This window comes from Myotis lucifugus, unplaced genomic scaffold (assembly GCF_000147115.1).
Source record: "Myotis lucifugus unplaced genomic scaffold, Myoluc2.0 scaffold_10, whole genome shotgun sequence".
Taxonomy (NCBI): domain Eukaryota; kingdom Metazoa; phylum Chordata; class Mammalia; order Chiroptera; family Vespertilionidae; genus Myotis; species Myotis lucifugus.
This window is the reverse complement of record NW_005871058.1, coordinates 8,361,494-8,389,223: the sequence shown is the minus strand read 5'-3', so window position 1 is coordinate 8,389,223 and position 27,730 is coordinate 8,361,494. Positions and strand designations below refer to the sequence as shown.

Here is a 27,730-nt window from a genome sequence, read left to right as displayed (position 1 = left end):
TTATTTTATATATATATATATTATTGATTTCAGAGAGGAAGGGAGAGGGGGAGAGAGATAGAAACATCAATGATAAGAAAGAATCGTTGATTGGCTGCCTCCTGCACACCCCCTACTGGGGAATCGAGCCCACAATCCGGGCATGTTCCCTTGACCAGAATTGAACCCAGAACCCTTTGGTCCACAGGCTAACGCTCTATCCACTGAGCCAAATCAGCTAGGGCTTGAATTGTTTTTTTAAGAATGGGTAGCATTTCATTTGATAGAGGGGTGGTTTGAGAAAATATTCCACTCAAAGGGACTGGTGTGAGCTAAAGTCTAGGTACTAAAGACATAAGACGTTTTTGGGCAAAAACAAGATCAGTTTTAGCTGGAGAAATGGAAACTTTAACTAGAAATGTAGTTTAGAAGACAGACCTCGAATCTTAGGCTTAGGAATTGGTACTCTGTTGAGTAGTCACTTGGTGATTTCTAAGCAGGAGTTGAAAAGAGTACTCTGGTGTACTATTACTGGGAGTGTGAGGCTGCAGGCAGAGATCAAGTAAGAGGCCATTGCAAGAGTTTACATCTGAGTGCCTGATGGCCTTAACTGTAAATGTAGCACAGAAAAAAAAAAAAGAGTAAGGGTGGTGAGATACTGCAAAGGAGGAATCAACAGAATTTGATGACTGGATATAGGGAACCAAAGAAAGGGAAGAGGCAAAACAATGTGGTTGTATGACTTGGAGAAAGCTAACACCATTAATAAACAAAAAAAGAAGCCAAGAGAAGGCTGATTTAAGGGAATAAGTCATGTTTTATAGAGTACAAAATGGTATGAGATAGCAAACTAAAAATGTCCAGCCAGGAAATGTGGAACTAAAACTTGAGTAGGATTAAAAATGTAGATTTGCTCCTAACCAGTTTGGCTCAGCGGATAGAGCGTCGGCCTGCAGACTGAAGGGTCCCAAGTTCAATTCCGGTCAAGGGCATGTACCTTGGTTGCGGGCACATCCCCAGTAGGGGGTGTCCAGGAGGCAGCTGATTGATGTTTCTCTCTCATCAGTGTTTCTAACTCTATCACTCTCCCTTCCTCTTTGTAAAATATCAATAAAATATATATTTTTTAAATGTAGATTTGTTTTTGGCATAAAGATTGTATTAAGTTACATGACAGTAGATGTAGTTTCCAATCCTATATAATCCTATATAATAAAAGAGAAACATGTAAATTGACTGTCCCTTTGCTATGCTCACCGGCCAGTCAGGGTGAATATGCAAATTAACCTGACAAAGATGGTGGGTTAATTTGCATATGCAGGTACTGGGCAGAGAGCAGAAGTGGGAGAGTCGGCAGCTTGGGGGGATGTGGCTCCCTCGGTCGCCAGGCAGAGAGCAGAGCATGAGAGCCGGAGGTTTGGGGGGCCGTGGCTCCTTCACTTGCTCCCAGCGCCGGAAGCACCAGGAATTCTGGGAATAGTTCTTATGGCAGGCCCAGGACCGGAAGCAGAAGGCCAGAGCGCAGGGAGCACCAGGAATGCTGGGAATCGTAGTTCTGGTGGCAGGCAGATCTCCTAGACACTAGAGCAGCGGTTCTCAACCTGTGGGTCGCGACCCCTTTCACAGGGGTCGCCTAAGACCATCGGAAAACACATATATAATTACATATTGTTTTTGTGATTAATCACTATGCTTTAATTATGCTCAATTTGTAACAATGAAATTGGGGGTCACCACAACATGAGGAACTGTATTAAAGGGTCGCGGCATTAGGAAGGTTGAGAACCACTGCACTAGAGCAAAGTGAGCCTGGAGCAAGTTACTGTTGCAGTGGGGGATGGAGGGAAAGCAAAGATGAGAGACATAAGTAAAATTAGAGTGTCTAGGAAAAATTAAAGGGAAGATATCCTAAAACTTCCAGGAAATCTCCACAAATGAAGCAAAGAAAAAAAAATGCCTCTATTATTCTGTAAGCAACAAACCAAACTGGGTTGGGGGTCTCAGACAATTCGTTCAAATGATTGCAAAGACAGACAGAAATCCCAGATTGGAGAGGGCTCCCCTGAGGACTCCCAGATTGGAGAGGATGCAGGTCGGGCTGAGGGACCCTCCCCCCCCTCCCCCGCATGAATCTTTGTGCATCGGTCCGTGTAGTAAGAATAATAAAGGTCAAGACGAAATCCTGGAGGGCAGCAGTATTTAGGAACCAGAAGAAAAGCCTTAATTGAAGGAGACAAAGAAAGGTAGATTGGTGTAATCTGTTCAGATTATAGTTGGCCATCATTTGCCAGTGAAAGTAAATACAGGAAGTGAGAGTAAATGTTCAGGAACCTTTCACAGCAATTTGACAGTGTCATATCATCCAAGCCATGACTTTGTATTTTACAAAATGTTGGTCCGCCCTAGTTGGTTAGAGCATCATTCTGATACACCAGGGTTGCGTGTTCGATCCCCAGTCAGGGCACCTAGGAGAATCAGCCAATAAATGCATAAATGTGTGGAACAACAAAATCAGTGTTTCTCACTTTCCCTTCATCTCTCTCTAAAATCAATAAATAAGTATTGGTCCACAACAGATGGGAAATTTTAAAAACTGTCTACACCACTAACTGAGAAGTGCTGGGTTAGAGGATAAAATAATTAAGGAGTGGTATATACCCAAGAGAACTCAAGATATATATTCACACAAAAACTTGTACACAAATGTTCATAGCAGCCTTATTCGTAATACCCAAAAAGTAGAAATCACCCAAGTGTCCCATCAACTATTGATGTGGTATGTCCACTTTGTAATATTATTCAGTCATTAAAAAAGAATGATATATGCTGTAACAAAATTAACCTTGAAAACAATATGCTAACGGAAAGACCCAGACATAAAAGGCCCATATATTGTAGGACTCCACATACATGAAATACCCATAATTGGTAAATCCATAGAGACAGAAAGTAGATTGATAGTTGCCAAGGGTTAGGAGAATATGGAGAGTGATTGCTAACAGGTATGGAGTTACTTTGGGAGAGATGAAAACATTCTGGAATTAAATAGTGGGGATGGTTGTGCAACCTTGTGAATATACCAAAAACCACTGAATTCTACATTTTGAAATGGTGTATTTTATGTTATGTGAATTACCTCAATAGAAAAAGAAAAGGATCCTGGCCAGTGTGGCTCAGTGGTTGAGCATCAACCTATGAACCAGGAGGTCACAGTTCGATTCCTGGTCAGGGTGTGTGCCCAGGTTGCGGGCTCAATCCCCAGTCGGCGGGGGGTGGGGAGGGGGCGTGCAGGAGGCAGCTGATCGATGATTCTCTCTCATCATTGATGTTTCTATCTCTCTTTCCCTTCCTCTCTGAAATAAAAATATATATTTTTAAAAAGAAAGAAAAGGAACAGAGACACTGTGTTTCTCAAAACCAATGAAAGAGAAACTTTCAAAGAAAATGAACAGATTCCAGGTGTCAGGGCGCATTTAGGAGGCAACTGATCGATGTTTCTCTCACACATCAATATTTCCCTCTCTTTCTTCCTCTTTCTCTAAATTTTTTAAAAATATCCTCGGTGAGGATTTTAAAAAAAGAAATACAGCAGGGAAGTTGAGGATGCTGGAAGAAGAAAAGACTGTGACTTGGCATCTATAAGAAGGCAGATTTAGGCAAAACATCAATCCATATGTCAGCAGTTCTCAAAGTGGAGCCCATGAACTCCTAGGGAGCCCCTGAGAACCCTTTAAGGGGTTCATGGGATGAAAATTATTTTCATAGTAATACCAAGGTGTTATTTGCCTTTTTCACTGTGTTGACTTTTGCATTGATGGTGCAAAAGCAATGGTGTGTGAAACTGCTGGTGCTTTAGCACAAATGAAGGCAAGGGTACCAAAGTGCACTAGCAGTCACTGTATATTTTTATCTTTCCCTCTGTATTCCTCACTGCCATGCACTCATAGTAAAAAAAAAAAACAAGCCAGTTTCACTTAAGAATGTGCTGGATTGCCCTAACTGGTTTGGCTCAGTGGATAGAGCGTTAGCCTGCGGACTCAAGGGTCCCAGGTTTGATTCTGGTCAAGGGCATGTACCTTGGTTGCAGGCACATACCCAGTAGGGAGTGTGCAGGAGGCAACTGATCGATGTTTCTTTCTCATCAATGTTTCTAACTCTCTATTCCACTCCCTTCCTCTCTGTAAAAAACCAATAAAATATATATATAAAAAAAAAAAGAATGTCCTGGATGAAGCACTAAGTATTATGAATTGTATGAAATCTCAACCCTTCTTAATAGTCTGAAGAAATGAGAAATGTGCCTAAAGCACTTCTGCATACTGAAGTACAGGCTGTCTGGAGGCAGAGTATTTGTGCAGTTACTTGAGTTGCACGTTCAATTAAGAGTTTTTTTCATGGGACAGCATTTTTACTTGAAAAAAAACAACTGACAAACTTAGACATGGATTATTTAGATATGAGCATTTGGCAGATATTTTCTTGAAAACGTGAGCCTGTCACTTCAAGGAAAATAACAGACACTATTTGTAGTGAATAATAAAATTCAAGCTTTCAATTGAAAATTTTTAAAATTTTGGAAAACTTTTTTGTATCTGCCTCCATGAGCTTGACAACTTCTCAATACATACAGATTTTTATGTTGAAGATCAATGGTGTTATTAAAAGATGTGATTTTTTATACTGTATTTTAATGACATATTGTCAATATTTGGAAGATCTGCCTAATACAGTGAACCATTGTTTTCCAGATGACCAGTGCATGGTATTACAAAAACCATTCAAAGCACATGAGAGACCACTGGATTTTAACATAACAGAATATGAAAAGTTCATTGATATGTTTGCTGCACATTCCACATTGCAACAAACCTTTAAGAAACAATCTGTCACGTTTAGGTAGAATATCAAAGAATATCCAAAAGCTATTGATTCGCCTTTCAACTATATATCTGTATAAAGATTTTCTTCATATAGTTTAACCAAAACAACAGATTAAATACAGAGGCACATTTGAGAATCCAGCTAGCTTCTATTTAGAGAAAGGCCAGAAATTTGTACAAGTGTAAAACAATGCCATTCTCTGCATTCAATGATTTTGTTTGTTTTGGGAAAATATATTTGTTTTCATTAAAGGTATGATATTTAGCTCTAGCCAGTATGCCTCAGTTGGTTGAGTGTTGTTCAATGTACCAGGAGGTCACAGATTCAATTCCCAGTCAGGGCACCATTAAAAAATAATTATAATAATAAATAAAAGTATGATATTTCTATTAATATCTGTGTTTTTAATGGATTAATTCAAAAAAATTTCATTTTCTTCATTTATATCAATTCTTTGTATGGTATTTGAAGTGTTTTTCTTTTCTATAAAACTGGTACCAATATCTGGTTAAGCCAGCATTTAGCAGTCCTAATTCCGTATTCTCCCTCACACTTGCCAAAACATGCTCTACTTTCTTTTCACCAGAGTCTTATCAATCATTGACTAATCAAATGGGGTCATATCCTATTCCTACAGAACCCAGAAATAGCTCTACAGGATGAAAAGGCAAAGAAATTTACCAGACTTTAATGAAAACAGCTCATTTCTATTCCTTCAAATGAAACCTCAGGACCTCTAAAATTAATAAGTAATTTCACAACAATTGTGCAGAGAATAAGGAGTTCCACTAATAACTAAGTTGTGACAGATCCTAGTCCCTGACTCCAACAGCACTCATGAGGAGATGTCCAGTGACTGACTGGAGAACACAGCTGGATACACTCACAACCTGAACCCCCAAACAGAGCCAGATTCTGTGTATCCCAGCAGTCTGCTCTAACACTGTAAACACCCTAGGTGTTGCTCTTGAAATGCTCCCATTCTAATATGGGATCATCGTGTTTGGGAGTAGGTTAGGTCATCAGCCTACATTTGCTAATGAGTTTCTGAAGGCCCGTCTTTAAATAAAAAGAAAAAAGTTATAGTACTGCCAAACAAGTTCTTTAAAACCTCCCAATCAGACTTACAAAACTAACCTCTGCCTGGACAGTGGTATTAAAGGAAAGATAGCAACTCTCAGTCATCAAGCTCAGAATTTTATACTCAGGACCTAGTAAATACTGCTGCCTTGCACTAGGATTTTAGTAAGACAGTGCTTCTTCACCCTGGCTGCACACCAGATCACTCAGACCTACTGAATCAGACTCTCTGATGGGTGGGGAGGAGGTACTTCCATTGTTCTCTAAATATTTGTCAGGTGACTGTGGCTACTGTATTAAGAATCAGCTCCCACAAGAAAGCATTAAGACTCAGAAACACCTTGTGGGACAACACCCTCCAAAAAAACCCAGCACATCCTTAAAGGGGTGACTGGGCAGCCAGGTTACAAAGTCTGCTGAGCTGAGCAGCAGCCAAGAGCAAGGCTTGGTGTTTACACACTCAAAATCAGCTCTGGTTGTCACAGCAACTCTCCCCAGAACAGTTCCTTCTTCCCCTCTGTGGCCTCAATCCAGGCTTTGCTGTTCTCTGTTATGATCTTAATGTTCTTGGTAACCTTAATGGCCTGCTGCATTCTTTTGATTATTCTGCCAATTGCACCATCTTCTTATCATATGTTTATTAATGTACAATACTACTTCACCTGCCTGTGTGGAACTCAACAACCTCCACTCCTCCAAAATACACCCGAACAAAGGGCCTTGAGTGGCCATAACCGATGTTACCAGGCTAAGCACTAAGTCTGTAAGGAAAGCACCCAAGATCTTTGCTCTTACATTTCTTTTTTACGCCTTTAAAACATACGATTTCTAAGGCCTGCAGTAAATTAGAAGTAGGGAAAACAACATCCTTGGCAGGCACACTGAAAGCTCAAGTGACTACTAATCCCTCAATAGGAAGGAAAGGGGCAGAAAAGCCCTAAGAAATGGATACAAAACTTGGAATGCAGGACAGTGTAGGCCCTAACAGAATCGGAGCAACAGTTTTACTCATCTCAACAGCTTGTAAAGCAGTCATGACTTTACTCTAGAATAATTATGAACCAGATCACCAAGAAAGCGTCCAATTATATCTACTTTAAGGGGGCAGAGTGATATGTGTTTCATTTTTAAATTTTAAGCATTCCGAATGGTTCAGGGTTTTGGTGATTCCAAGTGGTTAAGGGTTTTAGTGCTTAAAGGGGTAAACTCTTAGCTATCCAGGATTTATTTATGAGTACTCTAAGTAATTAAGATATACCCTATTTATTGTTTCTATTCATTTATACCCCATTTCCTACAATGTTAAAAAGTCAAAGATTTAAGGCACTCTGATCTTATTCTATATATACTTTCTAGTACCTGGCTCTGGTTCTTAGCAATACTTGCTGATAACATGGTGTTCTGTTCCTGCCAAATTTGATATGTGATATGTATGAAACTTGATCCTATTTCTTTGCTCATTCATCTGACTACGAAGGGGTCATAGCTGTCTCCCTCTCCCTTGAGCTAGTAATCCTATATCTTCACCTTAGCTAGCTAGAAAATAAACCATTGCATGCCACCTTGTCCCTCATTATGTGATCTACAAATAGAATACCTTGCATGTAGTAGGCATTTAGTAAACATTTGTTGAATGAATGAGCCAGTAATCCACAGAATATCTATAAAATTAGCTATTTGCATGAAGCTATAAAATTGATGAAGTGTCTCTAGCCCATTATAACAGCAGTCAAAAAAAAAAAGAACAAAAAAAATGTTTTTTTAAATAAATAACAAATAAAAGAGAAGGAAAAAAAACAAGAGCAAATCCTGGCGCCAGGAAGATTAAATGGTGGATACACTGTTAAAAACTTGATTAAATAAGTACACAGGATGTGATCATAAGTTAAAAAAAAAACACACAAAAAAAATTATAGGGAAAAAAGACTAGGACCTACGACAGTGATGGTGAACCTATGACACGCGAACTCATTTTTTTGGTTGATTTTTCTTTGTTAAATGGCATTTAAATATATAAAGTAAATATCAAAAGTATGCATCTTTGTTTTATTATGGTTGCAAATATCAAAAAATTTCTATATGTGACACGGCACCAGAGTTAAGTTAGGGTTTTTCAAAATGCTGACAAGCCGAGCTCAAAAGGTTCGCCATCACTGACTTAGGACATAAGCCAAATATACAACAGGATTACCCATTTACTTAATAAAAAACTGAGCACTTTCTTTGTGTTTGACACTTCTGAGCATTGCAGAGTTAACCAAACTCACAACTATACTGCCAATGATAAGCTGACACTACGCAATGATAGGATAGGTCAAGTGTCCTTCTAAAACACAGTAGGAATTCCATTTCTTCACACGTGCACTGCCAAGCACATCAGCGACCTCTTGATAGAAAACTAAATGCAAGTGTGTAGTGATACCATGGAACATGCTAATTTTAGTTTAGGAATACCAAATGTTATATTGACCCTCTTTTATTCAGTAAGCAACCTTTGGCCATGCATAATCAGCTCATGGCCCATCAGGAGATCCACTATTGTTCAATTGTGGCCCCAGGACCATACTCTGAATCACTGCTTTAGAAGACATTTTCCCATGATACTTAATGGATTTCTAACTCGGTGGGTGCCCAGAACTCAGCATGTGAAGAGCATCCACACATATCCTGTAACTGCTATTCAGCTGTAATTCAGTCAGCAATCGCAGTTTATAGCCTTGTGTTGATTTATAGTTATCCTCTTGATAATTTGCTGATAATACACTACTAGCAGGACAGGAGATAAAATTATCCTATGTAATAAAAGGCCAGTATGCAAATTTCCCCTCAGGCAGGAGTTTGATCAGGAAGTGGGCCAGCCAACAGCCCGAGGCCCCACCCCCCACTGGCCAGGCCCTGATGGGGCAGGCCCACCGGACCCCACCTGTGCATGAAATCGTGCACCGGGCCTCTAGTAATAGATCATAAAAGCATAAAATAATGCTTCTGGGCAGAGCACAGTTGTATACCCTCAATTCCTTGTATCACTGAAAATGCAAAAGAAAATTCCTAGCACTACTTAATAGTCTCTATGAGAAACCTAGCCTTAGGACCTGGTGTTATATTGCCTCTATATAAAACTATCTTCCGTTTTAAATGTTTACTCACAAAAACACTTTTGATTTGGGGGGATATTATTATCTTCTCTGTTGACATTCACATAATGTATGTTTTTTCCTCTCTGGGCTGAGTTTCATGCCAGATAAACCTCCAAACCAAAATGGGAGAGCACCAGCCATAAATAACCCTCTTCTGATCTCCCCTCAGGTTACCCCTTGGCTTTGTTTTATCGGCATTACCTTTTCTACAAGGACAGCTACCTCATCCATCTCTTCCACACCTTTACAGGCCTCTCCATTGCTTATTTTAACTTTGGTGAGTAAACTGGGCTAGCAGTGGGGCTGCAATTAGAGGGAATCTGGGAAGGAACAGATTTGAACAAAACTTCCTGGAGAGAATTAGATGGATAGGTAAGTTATAATCCTGTGCTTGCAAAGAGATGATTTGTATGGACAAGAAAATAGCTTAAGTTCTCCTTATATGGACAGTCCTCTCCCAGATAAAACATTTGAGAGTGGTTACCCTTGCCAGACCCCATCAACAGAGAGGCACCAGTTTCTCTGCTATGCCTATAACTGGATAACAGGCAGTCCCCTCAGGAGCAACCTTAAGTTCAAACATTCAGAAATACAGTAGCTGCCTGACAGTCCCTTCTATTTATAGTCCCTTCCCCCAGAACATGAGGTAATTTTGACAAAAATATCCTAATACCAAAATAGTTTTTTCTTTATGTATCTCTTTGTGTTTAGAAGTCTCAGGATGGGACACAAGTTAAATTTTGCTCTCTTTTGCACTAGGAAACCAGATGTACCACTCCCTGCTATGTGTCATCCTTCAGTTCCTCATTCTGCGACTAATGGGCCGCACTGTAACTGCTGTTCTCACTACCTTTTGTTTCCAGATGGTAAGCATCTTTCCCTTGGCACAGGTCACAGCTGAGGATTGGGGAGAAGTCAGAGACTGAGGAGTAGGAAAACCAGTGAACTGGAAAACAATCCAATTTCTGATTTTCTCCCAATAACACTTACCCGTATGACTTTATGTAAGTCACGTTACACAAGCCCCAGGTGTTTCATCTGCAGGTGGCAGTGATAATACTTTTCCTGCCTCAAGGAAGAGGTGACAGCTAACCCTCTGCGTAGGACTGTGCATTAAGGTTCTCACCAGGATTGGCCCAGCTATCATGAGGGGAGTCATGTAAAGGCAAGGCAGAAAATCAACTTAGAATGAGCTACAGAACCTAAGCATCTAAGTTCTCAATTAGCCTTAATTTTACTGAGAAACCTTGAGGCAAGTCTCTTCCCCTTTACAGTTTCAGTGTCTCCATTTATAGGAACTTCTTAAGGCCTTTAATGATAAGACCAGGAGAAAGAAAAAATGAAGGAATATAGTGGATTTCAGAGAGAAAATAAATCATAGCAATAATAGAATAAATATTTCCTCTCTCCTAGGCCTACCTTCTTGCCGGATATTATTGGACAGCCACTGGCAACTATGATATCAAGTGGACAATGCCTCATTGTGTTCTGACTTTGAAACTGATTGGTAAGTGATGGGTTACTACCCTCCCCTTTTACACCTAGGCTCCTCCCCATCTGACCATAAACTTACTCTGTGTTCTCCCCCACACTCCTGCTACCCTCAGTCCACAGGTCACATCCCCAGTGTCCTTTCCCTCTACTCTACCCACACCTTCTCTCTCTGCTCAGGTTTGGCTGTTGACTACTTTGATGGAGGGAAAGATCAGGTAAGCACAACTCCTCCACAGAGAGATTAAGGAAGTAAACCAGAGGGAAGGAGAAAGGCTGTTCTTACCAAAGGACTGAACCCAGCTGCCAGGGGCTGAGCCCCACCTCATCCCCAGCCTATGTGATCTGTTTCCGATAACACTGAGCAAGGATCAACAAATCTAATTTGCCTGGATCCAGCTCTTGCACAAAGTCCAGAGATCAATGCCAGCAAGGCATTTGGAAATCAGCAGCAGTCAACTGTTGCTGCACACACTCGTTTCCACAGGAAGCAACTACTTTTCTCCATATCATCCCCTCAGAGATGGCTATTTGAAGAACCAGTTCAGTGGGCCAAAAGGGTGGGAACACACAAACCGGCTCTTGCAGGTAGATTCAAGGCTATCCTGAACCATTCCTTCTCTTCTCGGCATAGAGTTCCTTGTCCTCTGAGCAACAGAAATATGCCATACGAGGTATCCCTTCCCTGCTGGAAGTTGCTGGTTTCTCCTACTTCTATGGAGCCTTCTTGGTAGGGCCCCAGTTCTCAATGAACCACTACATGAAGCTGGTGCACAGAAAGCTGACTGACAAGCCAGGAGAGATACCAAGCAGGTAAATGCCCCTTTTGGTCAAGACCTCTGTAGAGTAGGTGTCTCACCCACTATAAAGCCACTTCTGAAGTGACTTTCCTGCGGACCAGCCCTAGCTGCATTCTCCACATGGCCCTGGCTCCCCAGGCTCATGCCACACAGGCCCTGGACTGTCGTAACGGGCACTCTGTACCTGCTCACTGCAGGCAGTGGGCCCTTTTCAGCCAGCCATTCTGACCCTGTGGCACAAACATAAAATTCACTTTTATGTAGCAGGATTTTGCCTGACCCAGTCATGTCCCCACCTTTAAAATTCATTTTCTCATTTTAAAAAATTGATTTTAATATACTTAAACTAGAGGCCAGGTGCACAAAAATTTGTGCACTCAGGTGGGTCCCTCAGCCCGACCTGTGCCCTCTCGCAGTCTGGGACCCCTCGGGGGATGACCACCTGCTGGCTTAGGCCCGCTCCCCGGGGGATTGGGCCTAAGCTGGCAATCAGACATCCCTCTGGCAGCCTGGCAGCCCTCGGGGGATGTCCGCTTGCCAGCGGGGAGCAGGCCTAAGCTGCAGTCAGACATCCTTAGCGCTGCTGAGGAGGCGGGCGAGGCTCCCACCACCACCGCTGTACTGGCAGCCATCAGCCTGGCTTGTGGCTGAGCAGAGCTCCCCCTGTGGGAGTGCACTGACCACCAGGGGGCAGCTCCTGCATTGAGTGTCTGCCCCCTGGTGGTCAGTATGTGACCAGTCATTCTGCTGTTAGGGTCAATTTGCATATTACCCTTTTATTATATAGGATATATTGGGCAGTGGAGCTATTCATCCCATCCCAGATGGATAGCTCCCCTCTGTGACTTAAGTGGTCTCTACACATTGTGACCCCCACCTGTTCCTTTCAGCACCATACCTGCTCTCAAGCGCCTGAGTCTGGGCCTCATCTACCTGGTGGGCTACGTTTTCCTCAGTCCCCACATCACAGAAAACTATCTCCTCACCGAAGACTATGAAGTGAGTGGCTACTAAAGCAGCAGCAGTATGACTGCATCCGAGATAGAAAATGGACAGGCAAGGATTCCTGTAGATAGCCAGAAGTGGGGAACACCATCGACAAATGCATGTTGGTTTTGCTCTAGATCTGAGAGTTGGTGTCAATGCCAGCCAGGCTGGGACATGTTCATCAGCCAGTATTGAACGACCTTCGCGGGCACAGGGCTGTGCCAGGTGCACTTTCGGCACCCCTTACCTTCCCCAGGAGCAGCTCTTAGCTTGCTATATTACAGCCCAGCATAGCAGCTTCTGGTCCTCTCCAGCTTGTTTCTTTTCTTGATAGATTGGGGGCTTCTAGGGAATTCAAAATCCAAGGGAGAGGGGGAGTGCTGGCTTTTGCTCCTGCCCACCTGAAAGGTTTGCAACCGTTCCCTACCCACTCTAAGTCAGTTGTCTCCTTAAGTTAACATTGAGCATGAATTCATAAAAGTCCCTCAGCACTTAGTGTCCCAAGTGCTTCAGAAGAAGAGTTAAGGACAATGCTGTTTCACAACTCCAAGGGAAAGGAAGTGGGTATTTGCTGGGCTCCCTGCTCATCCTCTTAGCCGATTATAGAGGCAGACTGTCAGATGGACATGAAGCAGTCAGTCCCAAGAGTAGAAAGGAAGAACATTAGGGAAATTCCCACAGTCTAACGCACATGTTCGTTCTTCTCTTAAGAACCGCCTTTTCTGGTTCCGCTGCATGTACATGCTCATCTGGGGCAAGTTTGTGCTGTACAAATACGTCACCTGTTGGCTGGTCACAGTAAGTAAAAAAGATGAAATAGGGCATAGACAGGCTGTGGGGGACATGGGGAGAGTGGCAAGAACCCTGAGTCGGTCCTTCCCTCAGGAAGGAGTATGCATTTTGACGGGGCTGGGCTTCAATGACTTTGATGAAAATGGAAAGGCAAAGTGGGATGCCTGCGCTAACATGAAGGTGTGGCTCTTTGAAACAACCCCCCGCTTCACCGGCACCATCGCCTCTTTCAACATCAACACCAATGCCTGGGTGGCCCGGTAAGCAGGGGAGGGGAGGTGTGGACCTGAGCTTCTGCCTTCCACGACTTTCCCAGATTGGAGGGCAGAAATGGACTTGTCACTTCTGTCTTTTCCCACTTTGGGCAGAACTTCCAATCATTCTCACACATACCCTTACACACTTGTGTCTCCACTCCTACCCCCCCCCCACCCCATTTCTGTCATTATTTGAAAAACAAAAGCAAAATGTCTAAGTGCCTTGAGTCCTGGGTTTAACCTCAGTTCAGCCACTGGTTTTATGTTCTCCATTGTTCTGTTTATAAAGTCTTTGTTTATTTGTCCCATCACTAGAAGGTAAGCAGCACGAGTAGAAAACTGGTCTCCCCTATTCACTGCAAGTCAACATCAGGCACTAGTCATTTAAGTAGTTTGCCCAAGTTCACCCAGCTAAGCCTTATGTCTATTTTCTGTCTCTAAACTGAGTGAACTTCACTGCCTTTCATCTCTAAAGCTAATCAGGCAGCACTGCTTCCCTTGCCCCAGGTGGGCCCAAGTGGGAGCCAGCGACCACCATTGCACTCCTCAGGGTGCTGAAAACCCAGAGGCGGATGGTGGGAGTGCAAGAACTAGTCTGTACCTCATCCTTACCCATCCTTTTCTCTAGTTACTTCTTCAAACGACTCAAGTTCCTTGGAAATAAAGAACTCTCCCAGGGTCTCTCATTGCTATTCTTGGCCCTCTGGCATGGCCTACACTCAGGATACCTGATCTGCTTCCAGATGGAATTCCTCATTGTTATCGTGGAAAGGCAGGTAGGCAGGTAGGCCTGGGTGAAAGGGGACTACGAGAAGAGGCAAGGTCCTGATTACCTCTTCTCTTCCTCCCCAGGCTGCCAGCCTAATACGAGACAGCCCAACCCTGAGCAACCTGGCTTCCATTACTGTCCTACAACCCTTCTACTATTTGGTGCAGCAGACCATCCACTGGCTCTTCATGGGTTACTCAATGACTGCCTTCTGTCTCTTCACATGGGACAAATGGTTTAAGGTAAGTGAGGGCCTGCTTGCAAGGATGGGAGGGAACCACTGAAACCTCGGGTAGTAAGGGATATTATATACCACTAGTGGCCCGGTGCACGAAATTCATGCACATTAAAAGGGAATTAGAGGATGCCTTAACCGGTTTGGCTCAGTGGCTAGAGTGTTGGCCTGCAGACTCAAGGGTCCCAGGTTCGATTCCAGTCAAGAGTATGTACCTTGGTTGCAGGCACATACCCAGTAGGGAGTGTGCAGGAGGCAGCTGATTGATGTTTCTAACTCTCTATCCCTCTCCCTTCCTCTCTGTAAAAAATCAATAAAATATATTTTTTAAAAGGAATTAGAGGAAATATTTTAATATTGCTATTTGCCCTTTCTCTTAATGGAAGTGTCAGAGATGAAAGAAAATTAGTAAAATGTATATGAAAATCTCCCTCCTGTCAGAGTCCGGGGCGCGTCATGGGACCCAGAGTCAAGTTCCCTGCCCACCCACCCACACCTTGAAATCCTGCGAGACCCGGCCGGCCCCACCTCCATCAAGCCCCGCAGGGCCGGGGGCACAGCCTCAGGTCCCCTGTCAAGCCCTGCAGGGTGGGGAGTGCAGCCTCAGGTCCCCTGGCACCAGGGAAGGGGGCATGGCCCCAGCATGACTGTGTGACAACCATTTGCATATTAGCTCTTTATTATTAGGATGCCCTCGGGCTAACTCAGCGGCCTGTATCTCTCCACAGGTGTATAAATCCGTCTACTTCCTTGGCCACGTCTTCTTCCTGAGCCTATTATTCATATTGCCTTATATTCACAAAGCAATAGTGCCAAGGAAAGAAAAGTTAAAGAGAATGGAATAATCTATTTCCCTGGTAAGTTAACATCCAGGTTACAGGATAGAGCAATAGACTGGGGGGATGGGGGTGGACAGTGTTAGAAATGTGGGGTGAATCTCAAGGTAGTCTGACTTCTAGGAAACAGTATTGGGCACTAACGTGCCAGGAAGAAGCTAGAAGGGCTGTCGACCAGGAACTAGAAGAAATAACTGACCAGCCTTCCCATCAAATTTCTTCTGCAGGTGGCCTAGAGCAAGACTGGTGCAGAAATGACGTGTCTCCCTTTCTACACTCCATCCTAGAGCACAGAGAACACAGAAGCCAGGGAGTAGAAAGACATGGCACTCCCAGCTGTGCCTCTGCTGACAGCCAAGTCTTCATTTGGGCCAAAGGGGAAACTCTTGTGGGAGGAGTAGAGGGGCCCATGTCTCCCCTCTGGACTCCCCCATGCACGTTGCCTTATCTCTCCCCCTCCAGCCAGGAATCTGTTCTGTTTTTCTTCTGCCAATTTACTATGATTGTATATGTGCCGCCGCCACCACTCCCCCCATGGGGGGGTGAGGAGGGGCATAAGGCCCTGCCTGCTCCACTTTTTCTACCTTGGAACTGTACCAGATAAAAATCACTTCTGTTTGTTCAATTTTTCACTGCTAGCATTCCTGGCTGCTTTCTTTCAGACAGTTCTCCGTGCTTGCCATTGCTGCAGTAATCAGGGCTATCTCCTTGAGAGCACAGTAATCTCAGAAGTTTGGAGCTAAAGCCCACCTGCAGAGCCCGGAACCAAGCTGCAAACACTGTAACCTCACACCTTTCCCTGAAGTCTGAGAACGAACAGTTTACACCTTTAGAGACTAAGTTTAGGAATCCTCAAATACAACCAGGTTTGCAAGAACAGTGTTTATAAGATAAACAAATAGCAAATGTACATTCAGCCTTGGCTTCCACTAACCCCAGTCTTGGTTCAGGTCATCATCCAACAGGGAGTTAGAAGAGTCAAGGGATGCAATGTCAACAGTCTCTGTTTCAGAGCAAGGTCCTACTGTCAAATGACCCTCCACACTTCCTCAAAGGCTGTGGTAAGTTTTGCGCAGGTTAGAGCAGCAGAAAGGGGGTAGTTGCTGATGGACACCATCTTCTCTGTATACTCCACATTGAGCTGAGGAGAGAATAGTTCTGTCAGCCAACACATAGGTTCAGTCCTTCTTTAGGGCAGGAAAATTGGGCTGAGCTCTTATTTCACTGTGTTAGTATCAAATTTGTATGAAGGATTAAGACGGTCCTAGTTTTGACTATTACAAATATGCCAGCAGTCCTCAAAAGGTACGTCCTGGGGCAGGTTAGGGAACCTACACTTGTCTTTCAGCTCTTTGACCCTCTATTTCCCAACTGATGAGGACAAGGATCATCAAAGTGCTAACTGCTCTTGGAATTCTGTACTAAGCTATGAAGAATCTAAGAATTGAACCTAGACCTTACCTTGCCATGGGCAAAGGCCCCCACCACAAAAACAATAGGGTCGCTGCTGGGGACCAACTCTCGCACATCACTGACGACTGGGATGGAAAAAGAAGTGCCAATTTTCATACATCCAACTGGGAAGTGATCTGACACTGGATTTTTAATTACCTAAAGCAAAAGAGAAAAATGAGCCCCAGAAAGGTTCTCAGAACCCTTCTCCAACCAGTAGGTGTCAATACCTCACCTTCAAGAGCTTCTGGGGGCCATCAGCTGCTCGAACACTGAGTTTGTGTAAAAGCTGAACTAGGGCGAAAAGAAAAGTGTTCAGAGCTCGGTGGAGACCACATTTCTGCCCGTCATCTAACCAGAAAAACCCATGGTCAGGTGGCCTTATAGCTATGCTGTACCCCTAAAATGTTATGTGCAAGCAGTTGTCAAGCACATGACTAGTTGTATACTGATAGGTTCGCTCTCCCTTTTTTACTCAGCCAGGAACCCATGTAGGCTTTACCCCTACACGTGGAAAGTAATGAGGAGTCCTTGTTCTAAGATCAAGCATGTTCCCTCTTCCCTTCTTCACTCCTAAAGTTTAAGTCCTAAAGATCTCACCCATGAGGCCACAAAAGCGGTCAAAGGTTCTGGGAATTCGAGTCTGAGGGTTCACTTCAATCAGCACATTCTTCTGTGTATGGATATAAACCTGCAGCAAGCCAGCTCGGTTCAGGGGACTGTCCATCAGCATCAGTAAACTCTGAGGGCGGCAAACACCAAGGCACAGTCAAGACTGCAGAGAAGTAGCACGCATCTGTCTCACCTTCCATATAAAAGGCTCAAGGGGCTGTGAGCGCTGTCCCTGGAGTTACCTGGTGAGCTATGTCTGGTCTCACTTCCCCCGGGTCCCGTCCATTCTTCAACAACATAGACTTGTGCTTGTCACAGTTTAATAGTTCATATGTCTTTCCTGCCTGAAGAGGGAACATGACAGAACGTAAGCTGTTTTACTTAACCCAGTGATTCTCAAAGTGTGCTCCCCAAACCAGCAGCAGCAGCATGTGGAAACGTGTTACTCTAGTCAAATTCTCAGGTTCACCCTAGATTTCCTAAACCAGAAGCTATGGGGGTGGGGCCCAGCAAGTCTTCAGGGGTTCACTGTGTGACCACATTTACCCTCCCCTCCTTTCCTTCACTCCTCCTTCCATACCTGATCTTAGAGGGAAAAGGGAAGAAGGCACAACCAGTGATTTCATATGATTTAAACTTGATTTAATTTAAAAACCTGTGGCTATTAGGCAAAGCTGGTGTGAGATTTCTGGAACCAGGTGGAGTAAGGTTAATGGTGGAAAAAGGCTGAAAGCTTATCACAGTCATACCAATTGTGATAAACTGGGCAAAATATATATGGTCATTACGCTGTTTGCTTATAACAACCATGTACTAAGTGAAGAGCTGCACATCTGAACTAGAAGTGTGAAAATTCTAATGATGAAGGAGGTCGTTTGATCAAGAAATACTTCTATCAAAAGTAAAACAAAATAAGAGGGGTTGCTCCTAGTTGTAAAGGTAAATGTAAAAAAAGAAAATTATGCTGAAAAAGTGGGAACTGAAACACTGAAGGGCAGTGATTACATATGAAACTGCTTTGCAAACTGCAGAATCCTCAAGTATCTAGCAGGAAGAAATAATTCTGGAATAATAGGAGTATGAGAATGACTGAGGAATACTGTATACTAGAAAATATACCAAGTAGGAGTTTGATACTAAAGATATGTCTGGATCCATCTGTAGCAGCAAAAAGAAATAATTGCAACTTGGAGTCCTAAGGAGCATTAAGATAAAAAACATACCATTAAGTACAAATACAGGTTTTGAAAGGCTAAGCTTTTATATATCAGTAGAACATTTGTATGTCTGACAACATCTGAAGATATACAACCCCAAAACGGGAAGAGGCACATGGGCTTTGAAATTAAATGATAACTGAAATAACAATGTCACAAAGTAAGCACAGAGAAAGAACAACGGCCAGGAACTAAGACCATGGGACACTTAGTTATAGAAGAAAACCTCTTGAATAAAAGAATCTATTTTTAACCCATTAGTAAGTTATAAGGAGGGTTTTTAATGAAATAGGATAGAAAATATCAGAGTACTTCAAATGTAATAATGGTGATGGTTTATGAAACTTTTGATTTTTAATTGTGGTATGTGGTTAAGCTTGAAAACCAATAATTAGAATGAATACCATGTGTATTCACTTTCTATAATTGGTATTGGAGATGTAAGAATTTTTGAAACTTTCTCTGCCCTCAGAGAGAGCCTTCTAGTTACTTCAGGGAGTCATTTCTATAAGGAAGTAACATTTAACCTATTAATGAATGAGCAGCATAATAGGATCAATAATTGTTAAGTGAATGAACATTAGGTAGGAATTAATGAAGCAAAGAGCTGAGTAAAAGGAGCTTCCAGTTAGAGAACCTTGTATGCAATGGCTTCAAGGTATGAGAGAACTTCATGCCTTCAAAGAGCTTAAAGTAGGCCAGTGAGGCTGGAGAATGAAGAATAAATGCAGAGAGCAGGCCCAGAGGAGGCTGGCAGCAGCAAGAGTTACCAGCACAAGGAAGGCACGAGGTAACAGCACCGAAGATTTCAACCAGCTATGATTCTGTCACCCTTGGAGTGCCATTAATGACAACTTAACCTAAATTCATTATTCTAAACCCCTTATACATACTGACTCCTTTAATCTTCCCAATAATCCATCAAGGTAGGGACTACTGTCATCCCCAAGGGACACAGGAAGAAATGGAGTGGTTGAGTGACACTCAGAATTAATAGTCTGGAAAGGTAGCAGGCAATTAAGTGAGGGATAAATAGCAGAACCTATTTAGGTTAGAAATACCAATTACAGAAGAAGAAATATCGATTTTAATAAGTTGGCGGAGGAGGGTAGATTGCAAGCCTAATAAAGGGTCAAAGTGGTTGAGGAACATGAAAAAGAATCACGCCGTAGATCACTATGGAAACATACTGCTTTTAAAGCCCTTTCACTGCATTCTCCCTGCAAAGTATTAACTGAGGGCAAATTTTTCTCAACATAAAATAAGTATAAGAATCAAGATTAAAGTCCAGGTCTGACTTCCAAACCAGTGCTATTTCTTCTGGGCCTACTCACTGAACAAATTTAGCTCTAAACGGTGAGAGAAACAAGGAAGTCAGGGGGAATGAGAACACGGACAATTTAAAGACAGAACTACTGGGTTATTCAGAAAAAGAGCCGGAGGATAGGTAAGAAAGTGTTTTTCGAAGTGGGTAGGAATACAAAGAAGCGTGACAGTAAACACCTTTTCTAAAACACCAAGTCCCTACGAGTAAAAGGAAGGGCCGACTAAGCTACAGGAACCACCTTTAGAAACTCCCCTCCCTTCAGATGAGTTTATACCGCAGGACGATCCTGGTCAATCAACTGGAAGCGAGGAGAAGCAGAAAGCGAGGACAGCCAACCCAGGGCGCTGAACCAGAAGACCGCCACCTCGGCCGCTTCCCGCCAGAAGCGTGTTTCGCCTCCCCGCTCTCCCGCATCCCCGGGGGCCCCGTCCTACCGCTACCCTGGTTCTCCGCCTTCCCGGCCCGTGTTACCTTGACTGTCTCCAGACTGGCCCCTTCCAGCACCACAATCAGCCTACGGCCTCCCATCTTGCTTCCCGCCCCAAGTCGGGGCCGCTTGGGCGCCACAACATCCCAGTCCTGTTCCTGGTCCCCATCGCGACGCTCACGAGGCTGGAATCCACCACTGGGTGCAGCCATCTTGCAACCCGGCCGGAAGTTATGTTCGCATCCTTAGAGCCCCACGCGCTTCCTAATGGCAAACTTCCTTCCGGCTACCATTTTAAAAGCAGGCGCTGGGAAATGGCGAGGGCTGTCTGCCGGGCGCTACCGAGGTCTCCCTGGGAGGGCCGGGTTTCCGGGAGGGGCGGGACTTCCCGGTGCGCACTTCCGGTGCGCCAGGTTCGGGTCCCCCGTGGGCGGGGGGGAGGGTTTAGAAGAAAGCGCACTTCCGGTGCCCTTTCTCCTGCGAGCACCTGGGCCGCGGACCCTCGTGGGCAGGGTGCGGTTTCTAAACTGGAGTCGGGTAGAGGCGGGCCGGCACCCACTCCTGACCTTTGGGGCCGCCGGTCTCAGGATCGGACATGGCCCAGAACTTGAAGGACTTGGCGGGGCGGCTGCCCTCCGGGCCCCGTGGCATGGGCACGGCGCTGAAGCTGTTGCTCGGGGCCGGCGCCGTGGCTTACGGGGTCCGCGAGTCCGTGTTCACCGGTGAGCCACCTCCGCCCGCCCCCCGGACTCCTCCCCTCCCGGGCCCTCCCGGCCTCTGAGCCCCTCGCCCCACCAGGGGCCAGCGCGTACCCGGCCTGACCCCCACCCCTCTCCCCACAGTGGAAGGCGGGCAGAGAGCCATCTTCTTTAATCGGATCGGTGGCGTGCAACAGGACACCATTCTCGCCGAGGGCCTCCACTTCAGGTAATGGCGGGCAGAGCGGACTGACCCTGACCCTTCACCCTTGAACGCCGACCCGCCAGCGGCTGTAGGAGGACTTGCGACAGGATTCAGCTGAACTCTCTCCCTTCCTGGCCCCGTCTCCCAGAGAGTGGGTGCTTCGCGTAACTGCAGCAGCACGTGCATGTAGTTCTCCAAAGGAAGAAGGATTCCTCCGGGCCTGTGGTCGCCAAGGGGAGGAGCAGGCCAGGAAACACGTGGCGAGGGACACTAGTGACCCTGCAGCCTCCTGATAACTGTCTCTGTTCCCTCTCCTCCAGGATCCCCTGGTTCCAGTACCCCATCATCTATGACATTCGGGCCAGGCCACGGAAAATTTCCTCCCCCACAGGCTCTAAAGGTAGGTTTGGACGCTGGGAAGGCTGGCAGGAGCCCCTCGGGGAAGATGGTGGCGCCACAGCTGCAGCCCAGCTGGAATAAAAGTCCCTGCTTCTGCGGTTAAAGCAGACCATTCTGGACACACAATGTGTTTGCACTTTTTAACTGACTGTTCCTACCCCCTAACATAAATTCAGTGAGAGCACGGTTTGTCCTTCACTCCTAGCTTTTGTTGTTGTTGTTTTAGCTGCTTGACTTAATGGTATCCCCTGGTATGCCCTGTCCTGGGGAAACTTGGTCCCATTCTCCACTGGTACACTGGTTCCTCCTAGACGTACCTAGAAGCTGTGCCTTTGGGATTCCCCTGATCCCTCGTCACATACAAACACACACACACACACACAGGCATATTCACACTGAGGCAAGTAGCTCACCTGTAATAAACGTTTTTGTACTGTTTTTAGTGCCGGTCACTTAACATTCATTCCCTAAACCAGGGGTCCTCAAACTACAGCCTGCGGGCCACATGCGGCCCGCCGAAAACATTTATCCAGCCCGCCGGGTGTTTTTGCCGCCGCTGTGTGCATAGGAATTTGCTCATAGTTTTTTTTTTTTAAACTATAGTCCGGCCCTCCAACGGTCTGAGGTACAGTGAAGTGGCGCCTTGTTTAAAAAGTTTGAGGACCCCTACCCTAAATCTTAATTCCTGGGAATAAAGAATTCATAAAACACAGTCCTCGTCCATAACCCCTGATGGTCTAGTAAAGAAGACAGGTGATTATTATAGAGCCTACGGTAGAGGTTGCGAACAGTTACAGTGGCAAAGAGAGGAGAGGAGAGGGGTTGTGGATAGAGAAGGTCTAACATCCTTGTGGACAAGGATGCATTTGGCCTGTGCCAAGTCGCATCTTGTCGGCCTGATTCCTCTCCTCCCTGCAGGGGCGTTGCGGGCTGCACGATATTACGTGGAGGAGACAGGGTTTGGGGAAGGGTGCTTGGCTGAGGGGCCAGATGAGGCCCCATGGCCTTGACCAGCCACTGCTGACCTCACTCTTAGACCTGCAGATGGTGAACATCTCCCTGCGAGTGCTGTCTCGACCCAATGCCCTGGAGCTTCCCAGCATGTATCAGCGCCTAGGGCTAGACTACGAGGAGCGAGTGTTGCCGTCCATTGTCAACGAGGTTCTCAAGAGCGTGGTGGCCAAGTTCAACGCCTCACAGCTGATCACCCAGCGGGCCCAGGTTGGACCCCGCTCCCATCACCATCTGCATAGTGTCAGCGTTTTCCTCCTAGACCCAGGGCACTGGGTATTAGGAAAGGCAGATTATGAGGAAAAGGTTGGGACCCCAGGTCCATTTCTACCTAAAAGCGGCACTAATGGCCACTGTGGGGAACAAGGAGAGCCAAGACTAGCACTCAGTAGGTACTAAGGAAGGGTTGGTGAGTTTTCTGCCTTTTTCAGAAGATCTGATATTCAGATGGTCACAGCAACCCACCTTCCTTTCAGTTCTCCAGTCCCCTCGAAAGACCTTTCCCTTCCCCTCCTCCCCCCGACCCCCAGGTGTCTCTGCTGATCCGAAGGGAGTTGACAGAGAGGGCCAAGGACTTCAGCCTCATCCTGGACGATGTAGCCATCACGGAGCTAAGCTTTAGCCGAGAGTACACAGCTGCTGTAGAAGCCAAACAAGTGGGTGAGTTACCAGAGGATGGGTCAAGGATTTCTGAAAATGCAGAAGGGGAGGGGCCATAGGGTTTCTGACACCTCACATCTGTGACCTCTTGACTCCCACCACAGCACAGCAAGAGGCCCAGCGGGCCCAGTTCTTAGTGGAAAAGGCAAAGCAGGAACAGCGGCAGAAGATCGTGCAGGCTGAGGGTGAAGCTGAGGCCGCTAAGATGATATCCTTCTGTTGGAGAGATCTCGGCTCACCCCTGGGGCACATTGCTTTCCTCCCTTGTCCTCCCTCATGGGCTGGCTGATGAAACTAAGGCGAATGCGATTCCGTGCTCTCTGGGGGGGTGGAGTTCTCAAATGGGATCTGAAATCTTAGTGGGGTACCTGAGCTTGGCTCCTCGCTGTAAAGCAGATCAATAGCACTGCTGGCCTTACCTCCATTTCTGCTGCTGCCTCTAGTTCCTGGCAGCTGCCTATAGGGGGGCCCACAGGTGAGGACCAAAGTAAGACTAGGCACGAGCCACCTGAGCGCAACCTTGGATCTGACAGCCCAGAGGAGGGCTGGTGTGATGGGAGTAGTAAGGATGGGGCCAGAGAATGAGACTTGCCTTGTATGAACCCTTAACCCCTCCCTGCTCACCTTGGAGAAGCACTGGGCAAGAACCCAGGCTACATCAAGCTACGAAAGATCCGGGCGGCCCAGAACATCTCCAAGACGGTGAGTGTAAGAGCCTAGTATCCCTCGGGGCTTCCTGGGGGCATTGCAGTGTGGTGGTTAGAGTCGTGCTCATTCAGGTTTCTGCTCAAACTGTCTGACACTTCCCATCATCAAAAACAATTTCTCCAGCCCTGGCCCGTTCTCTCAGTGGTTGGAGCCTCAGCCTGTGGACCAAAGGGTCGCCATGTACCTCGGTTGAGGTTCTCCAACTGCAGTAGGGGCACATGCGGGCAGGAGGCAACCAGTCCATGTATCTCTCACATCAGATGTTCCTCCCTCCCCCTCACTCTCTGGAAATCAATGGGGAAAATACCCGCGGGGGAGGATTAAAACAAACACGATTCCTGTGGATTCCCTTCACCTTTTGCTCTTGCCTCTATTAGATACTAGCACAATCACAGTTGCTTGCTGCTCTGGGTCCGTGTGTGAGAACAGAAACCATGTCTTTCTCATTGTTGCATCCCTGCTCCTAACCCACGTATGTCCCGTCTGTGGTACTGAATGCAAGAATAGGGATGGAGGCCTTTGCTTAATACACGCATCTGTCTTGTTTCCTGCCCGGTAGATCGCCACATCACAGAATCGTATCTATCTCACTGCTGACAACCTTGTGCTGAACCTGCAGGATGAAAGTTTCACCCGGTGAGAGATGTGTCCTACACAGTGGGGGGCCACAAAGAACATGGGGTCTAAGTCCAGTCTCTTGGGCTCCGGAGCCTGTTACTAGCTTATTCCTGTGACCTTTGAAAGACACCATTCCTCTGAACCAGAAGATAGAAAGTGTTGGTGACTTGAATCTCATATGATTGGTTTTATGAGAATAGGATTATTCATGTGAAAAGCATTTCGCTCTGGCCAGTGTGGCTCGGTTGGTTGGAGCTTTGTCCTGTACCCAAAAGGTGGCAGGTTTGATGCCTGGTCAGGGTACATGTGGGAGGCACCTGATCGATGTTTCTCTCCTTTCCTCTCTCTCAAATCGATTTTTTTTTTTTTTAAAAAGGGGGGGCACTTGTCAGTTTTGTCTACTGACAAGTGGTGAAGGTGGTATTCAGTATTCTGACTCAGGGCCCTAACATTGCTGCTCGGGGCATGGAAGGACGCCAGGAAAGGAGAGGGGAGAGATGGCAGTGCCGAGAGGACTGGTCTCCTTTCCGGAGCCTGAGGTCCCTGCTTCCAACCCTTTTTCTCTTGGGAGCACAGAGGGTTTAGAGCTAGGTGAGGCCTGAACTGAAAATCACCACTGCCTTTTTCTTCTCTTTTTGTGTTTCCTGTTCATCTGGTGACCTGGTGTCCACAGGGGAAGGTAAGTTGATGGTGCATCCTTGTTTCCATGGGGTCTTGCAGCTCATCTCCCAGTACCTGTCTTCTCCCCACCACCTAACCTTCCTCACACACCCCTAATCAGGAAGGAGGGTGGTTCCTGTGACCTTGAAGGGAGTGGCCATGGTGCCGTTCCTCTCACATTTATGTCTCCTAATAATGTCATCCATCTGTCTCCTTCATCCATCTCCTTTCCACAGTGACAGCCTCCTCAAGACTAAGAAATGAACCTGCTGACCAAGAACTCCACCCCCAGAGGAGAAGTGGATCTGTTTCTGCCCTGGTGTTTGAGGAGCCGGCTTGGGGTCCAGCACACCCCCACCCTGCCCCCAGTATCATGTGATGGTCCCCTCTGTACCTGTCCTCCCACCCTTCTCAGATGAAGACTGACCCATTGTCGGGAATGACTTTCCTCCTCCGTGTTGGCAGGGGTTGTTGGGACAGTGTGTGATTTCTCAGTGATTTCCTGCAGTGTTGGCTCCTCTCTCAAGGTTGGGAGGCAATAACCACCATCCCAGGAATTCTCAATAAATTTTTATTACTTAAGCAAAAGTCAAGGCTCTACGTGCCTGGCTGGGGGGAGGGGGGAGTGCCGTGCGCCTGCGCATTCTCACATGACACGCCTGCGTCTTTCCTTGTCTTTGCCGGCAGGGGGCGCACAGGCTCTGGCCTGGGCCCTGCTCACCCTGGAAGTCCAAGAGTCAGAAAACCAGCCCAGCGGCACTTCCCACCCCACCCTCCGTTTCTACCACATCACCCCGTTTATTTACCGACATCTACATTTTTTTTAAGACGAGCAGCTGTGGCTTTGCTGAGCTAGACCAAAAATATGATGACCCCAACAAGAGCTGCTTCCTTGGTAACAGGGTTCCATGCAGCTGTGAGGGAGACCACTCGTGCCTATCGGGCTTATGTGCTCCAAGGCTCCGGGGGCCCGAGCTGGTTTGGCTCAGTGGATAGAGCATCGGCCTGCAGACAAGGGTCCCGGGTTCGATTCTGGTCAAAGGCACGTACCTGGGTTGCAGGCTCCTCCCTGGTCAGGGCACATGCATGAGGCAACCAATCCATGTGTTTCTCTCACGTCGATGTTTCTGTCTCCCTCTCACACTCTCTAAAAATCAATGGAAAAATATCCTCAGGTGAGGATAAAAACCGCCCCGTGGGTCGTGTTTCCTGCTGTGAGCTACTCCCTGCCAATTTCACAATCACCAGGTGTGAGGAGCCTATGAAACGGCTCTGCCTGCGGGGGTGAGCTCACTCCCACAGCTCCGGGCCCCCAGCAGAACAGGTGCCTGTTTTCAATCCCTACAGGACAGGCCTCATCTTCCCAAGACAGGGCTCCCTGAATCTCAACCACCAGGGAAATGAAGCTGCCGCTGTACCTGGCGCCATACAGTCCACCTCCCATCCCCTGTCCCTGTAGGGAGACAGCACGGGGGGCAAACGCATGTGCAGGAATTACAAAGCTGGTGGGGAGGAGGGGAGCCTTCCAGGCTGAGGGACTGGGCTCGTCTCGGCTTCTTGGATTTTTTAAGCCGGAGATTGACTTTCCCTGCTCTGCAGGTCGAATGTCATGAAAGAGGCAGGGGGGGAAGCCCACAACGACGTGGCAGCCCACGCCCCCGGAGCTGGGAGCCGAAGGTGAGATCGACAGACAAGAAAGGGTGGAGTAACAGACGGCGGCCACAAGTCCCATCCACACTTTATTTCCTTCGTGCTTCCAGGCGGGAAGAGCGTGGAGGTGCCTGGAGAGCAAGCGTGTTTTCAAGTCCTGGGGCAGCCATTTTGTCTCCTCCCCATTGTTCCCCTTTTCTTAGTGACTTGCACCCCCATCCAGAGGGGTAAAGGTCAAAGGTGGTGGTCAGGCCTCCAAGGTCTTCAGGGCTCCCTGAAGGTCAGTGCCGAGGGGACCGGCCCGGGGGCCATCTTTACCAGACAGTGTTAGGAGCTTCGCGATTAGACCATCCAACACTGTGCTGGAAGATGGGCCCAGAGCCGGCGCACGCACTCCGGGCCAGCGCTGGCCGGTTGCTACAGGGACCTGGCCGCAGGCCAGGTGAGGTCTCTTGAGAGCAGTGAGCCAATCCCAAGCTCACGGTCGGCTGTGGGTTCTGGATCCACCAGATGACAAATCACTCCGGGTTGGGGGAGGGGCTCAGAACCATTGTGTCCAGTGGGCAACTCGCCAACCAAGAGCCACTTTGTTTGCAGCACCCCCCACTGCAGATGAAGGGGATTCGGGGGGGGGGGCAGCCGTGGGGGGCTGCAGCCTGCTGGGGCCTGAGGTAAAGGATGGTCGCTGACACAGGGACGGGGGCCTCCATCATTACCCGGCAGTATTAGAGACTCCCAACCAGCACCCAAACACTGCTGGGTAAGACGGGGGCCCCCACCCAGCCGGCCCACCTCCCGGTCAGGCAGTCCGAGGCCCAGGCTCCCTCTGGAGGCTGCAGAGC

At 46.6% G+C, this 27,730-nt stretch overlaps 3 protein-coding genes and 1 non-coding gene across 10 annotated transcripts in view; 3 read left to right on the top strand and 1 right to left on the bottom strand.

The window, feature by feature from the left end:
* The window catches only part of LPCAT3 (lysophosphatidylcholine acyltransferase 3), a 36,487-nt gene extending 20,611 nt beyond the window's left edge, over window positions 1-15,876 (top strand). For 2 of the 5 annotated variants that reach the window (XM_006084183.3, XM_023749994.1), the window contains 12 exons: window positions 9,247-9,354; window positions 9,837-9,943; window positions 10,491-10,584; window positions 10,749-10,786; window positions 11,203-11,381; window positions 12,259-12,367; window positions 13,067-13,153; window positions 13,241-13,407; window positions 14,033-14,180; window positions 14,257-14,415; window positions 15,137-15,265; window positions 15,472-15,876. In XM_006084183.3, the coding sequence (XP_006084245.1) occupies window positions 9,247-9,354; window positions 9,837-9,943; window positions 10,491-10,584; window positions 10,749-10,786; window positions 11,203-11,381; window positions 12,259-12,367; window positions 13,067-13,153; window positions 13,241-13,407; window positions 14,033-14,180; window positions 14,257-14,415; window positions 15,137-15,253 (1,313 nt within the window). In that variant the 3' untranslated portion in view covers window positions 15,254-15,265; window positions 15,472-15,876. Of the gene's footprint in view, window positions 1-9,246; window positions 9,355-9,836; window positions 9,944-10,490; window positions 10,585-10,748; window positions 10,787-11,202; window positions 11,382-12,258; window positions 12,368-13,066; window positions 13,154-13,240; window positions 13,408-14,032; window positions 14,181-14,256; window positions 14,416-15,136; window positions 15,266-15,471 lie in introns of those variants that run through there. The other 3 variants (XM_014451632.2, XM_023749993.1, XM_014451633.2) reach the window with 3 other exon arrangements.
* A 235-nt stretch (window positions 15,877-16,111) lies between these two features.
* On the bottom strand, window positions 16,112-20,643 carry EMG1 (EMG1, N1-specific pseudouridine methyltransferase). Of its 2 annotated transcripts, XM_006084184.3 has the most exons (6): window positions 20,324-20,641; window positions 17,551-17,652; window positions 17,297-17,438; window positions 16,932-16,990; window positions 16,706-16,855; window positions 16,112-16,385 (listed from the first exon to the last, which is right to left on the bottom strand). In XM_006084184.3, exons 1-6 carry the CDS (start codon window positions 20,489-20,491, stop codon window positions 16,272-16,274), a joined length of 735 nt encoding a protein of 244 aa, XP_006084246.1. In that variant the 5' UTR covers window positions 20,492-20,641; the 3' UTR covers window positions 16,112-16,271. The 2 variants fall into 2 exon arrangements, with proteins under 2 accessions (XP_006084246.1, XP_023605764.1); XM_023749996.1 differs by lacking the exon at window positions 16,706-16,855 and having other exon boundaries at window positions 20,324-20,643.
* A 33-nt stretch (window positions 20,644-20,676) lies between these two features.
* On the top strand, window positions 20,677-25,826 carry PHB2 (prohibitin 2). Of its 2 annotated transcripts, none has more exons than XM_006084181.1 (10): window positions 20,677-21,001; window positions 21,122-21,206; window positions 21,503-21,582; window positions 22,618-22,802; window positions 23,123-23,252; window positions 23,357-23,460; window positions 23,877-23,954; window positions 24,520-24,596; window positions 25,252-25,257; window positions 25,475-25,826. In XM_006084181.1, the coding sequence occupies exons 1-10, from the start codon at window positions 20,875-20,877 to the stop codon at window positions 25,500-25,502; spliced, it is 900 nt and encodes a 299-aa protein (XP_006084243.1). In that variant the 5' UTR covers window positions 20,677-20,874; the 3' UTR covers window positions 25,503-25,826. The 2 variants fall into 2 exon arrangements, with proteins under 2 accessions (XP_006084243.1, XP_023605763.1); XM_023749995.1 differs by having other exon boundaries at window positions 20,731-21,001; window positions 23,069-23,252.
* Window positions 23,534-23,784, top strand: LOC111824999. The gene has a single exon (XR_002828104.1). It is a non-coding gene; the product is annotated as a small nucleolar RNA U89 (small nucleolar RNA).
* Window positions 25,827-27,730: the final 1,904 nt, after the last annotated feature.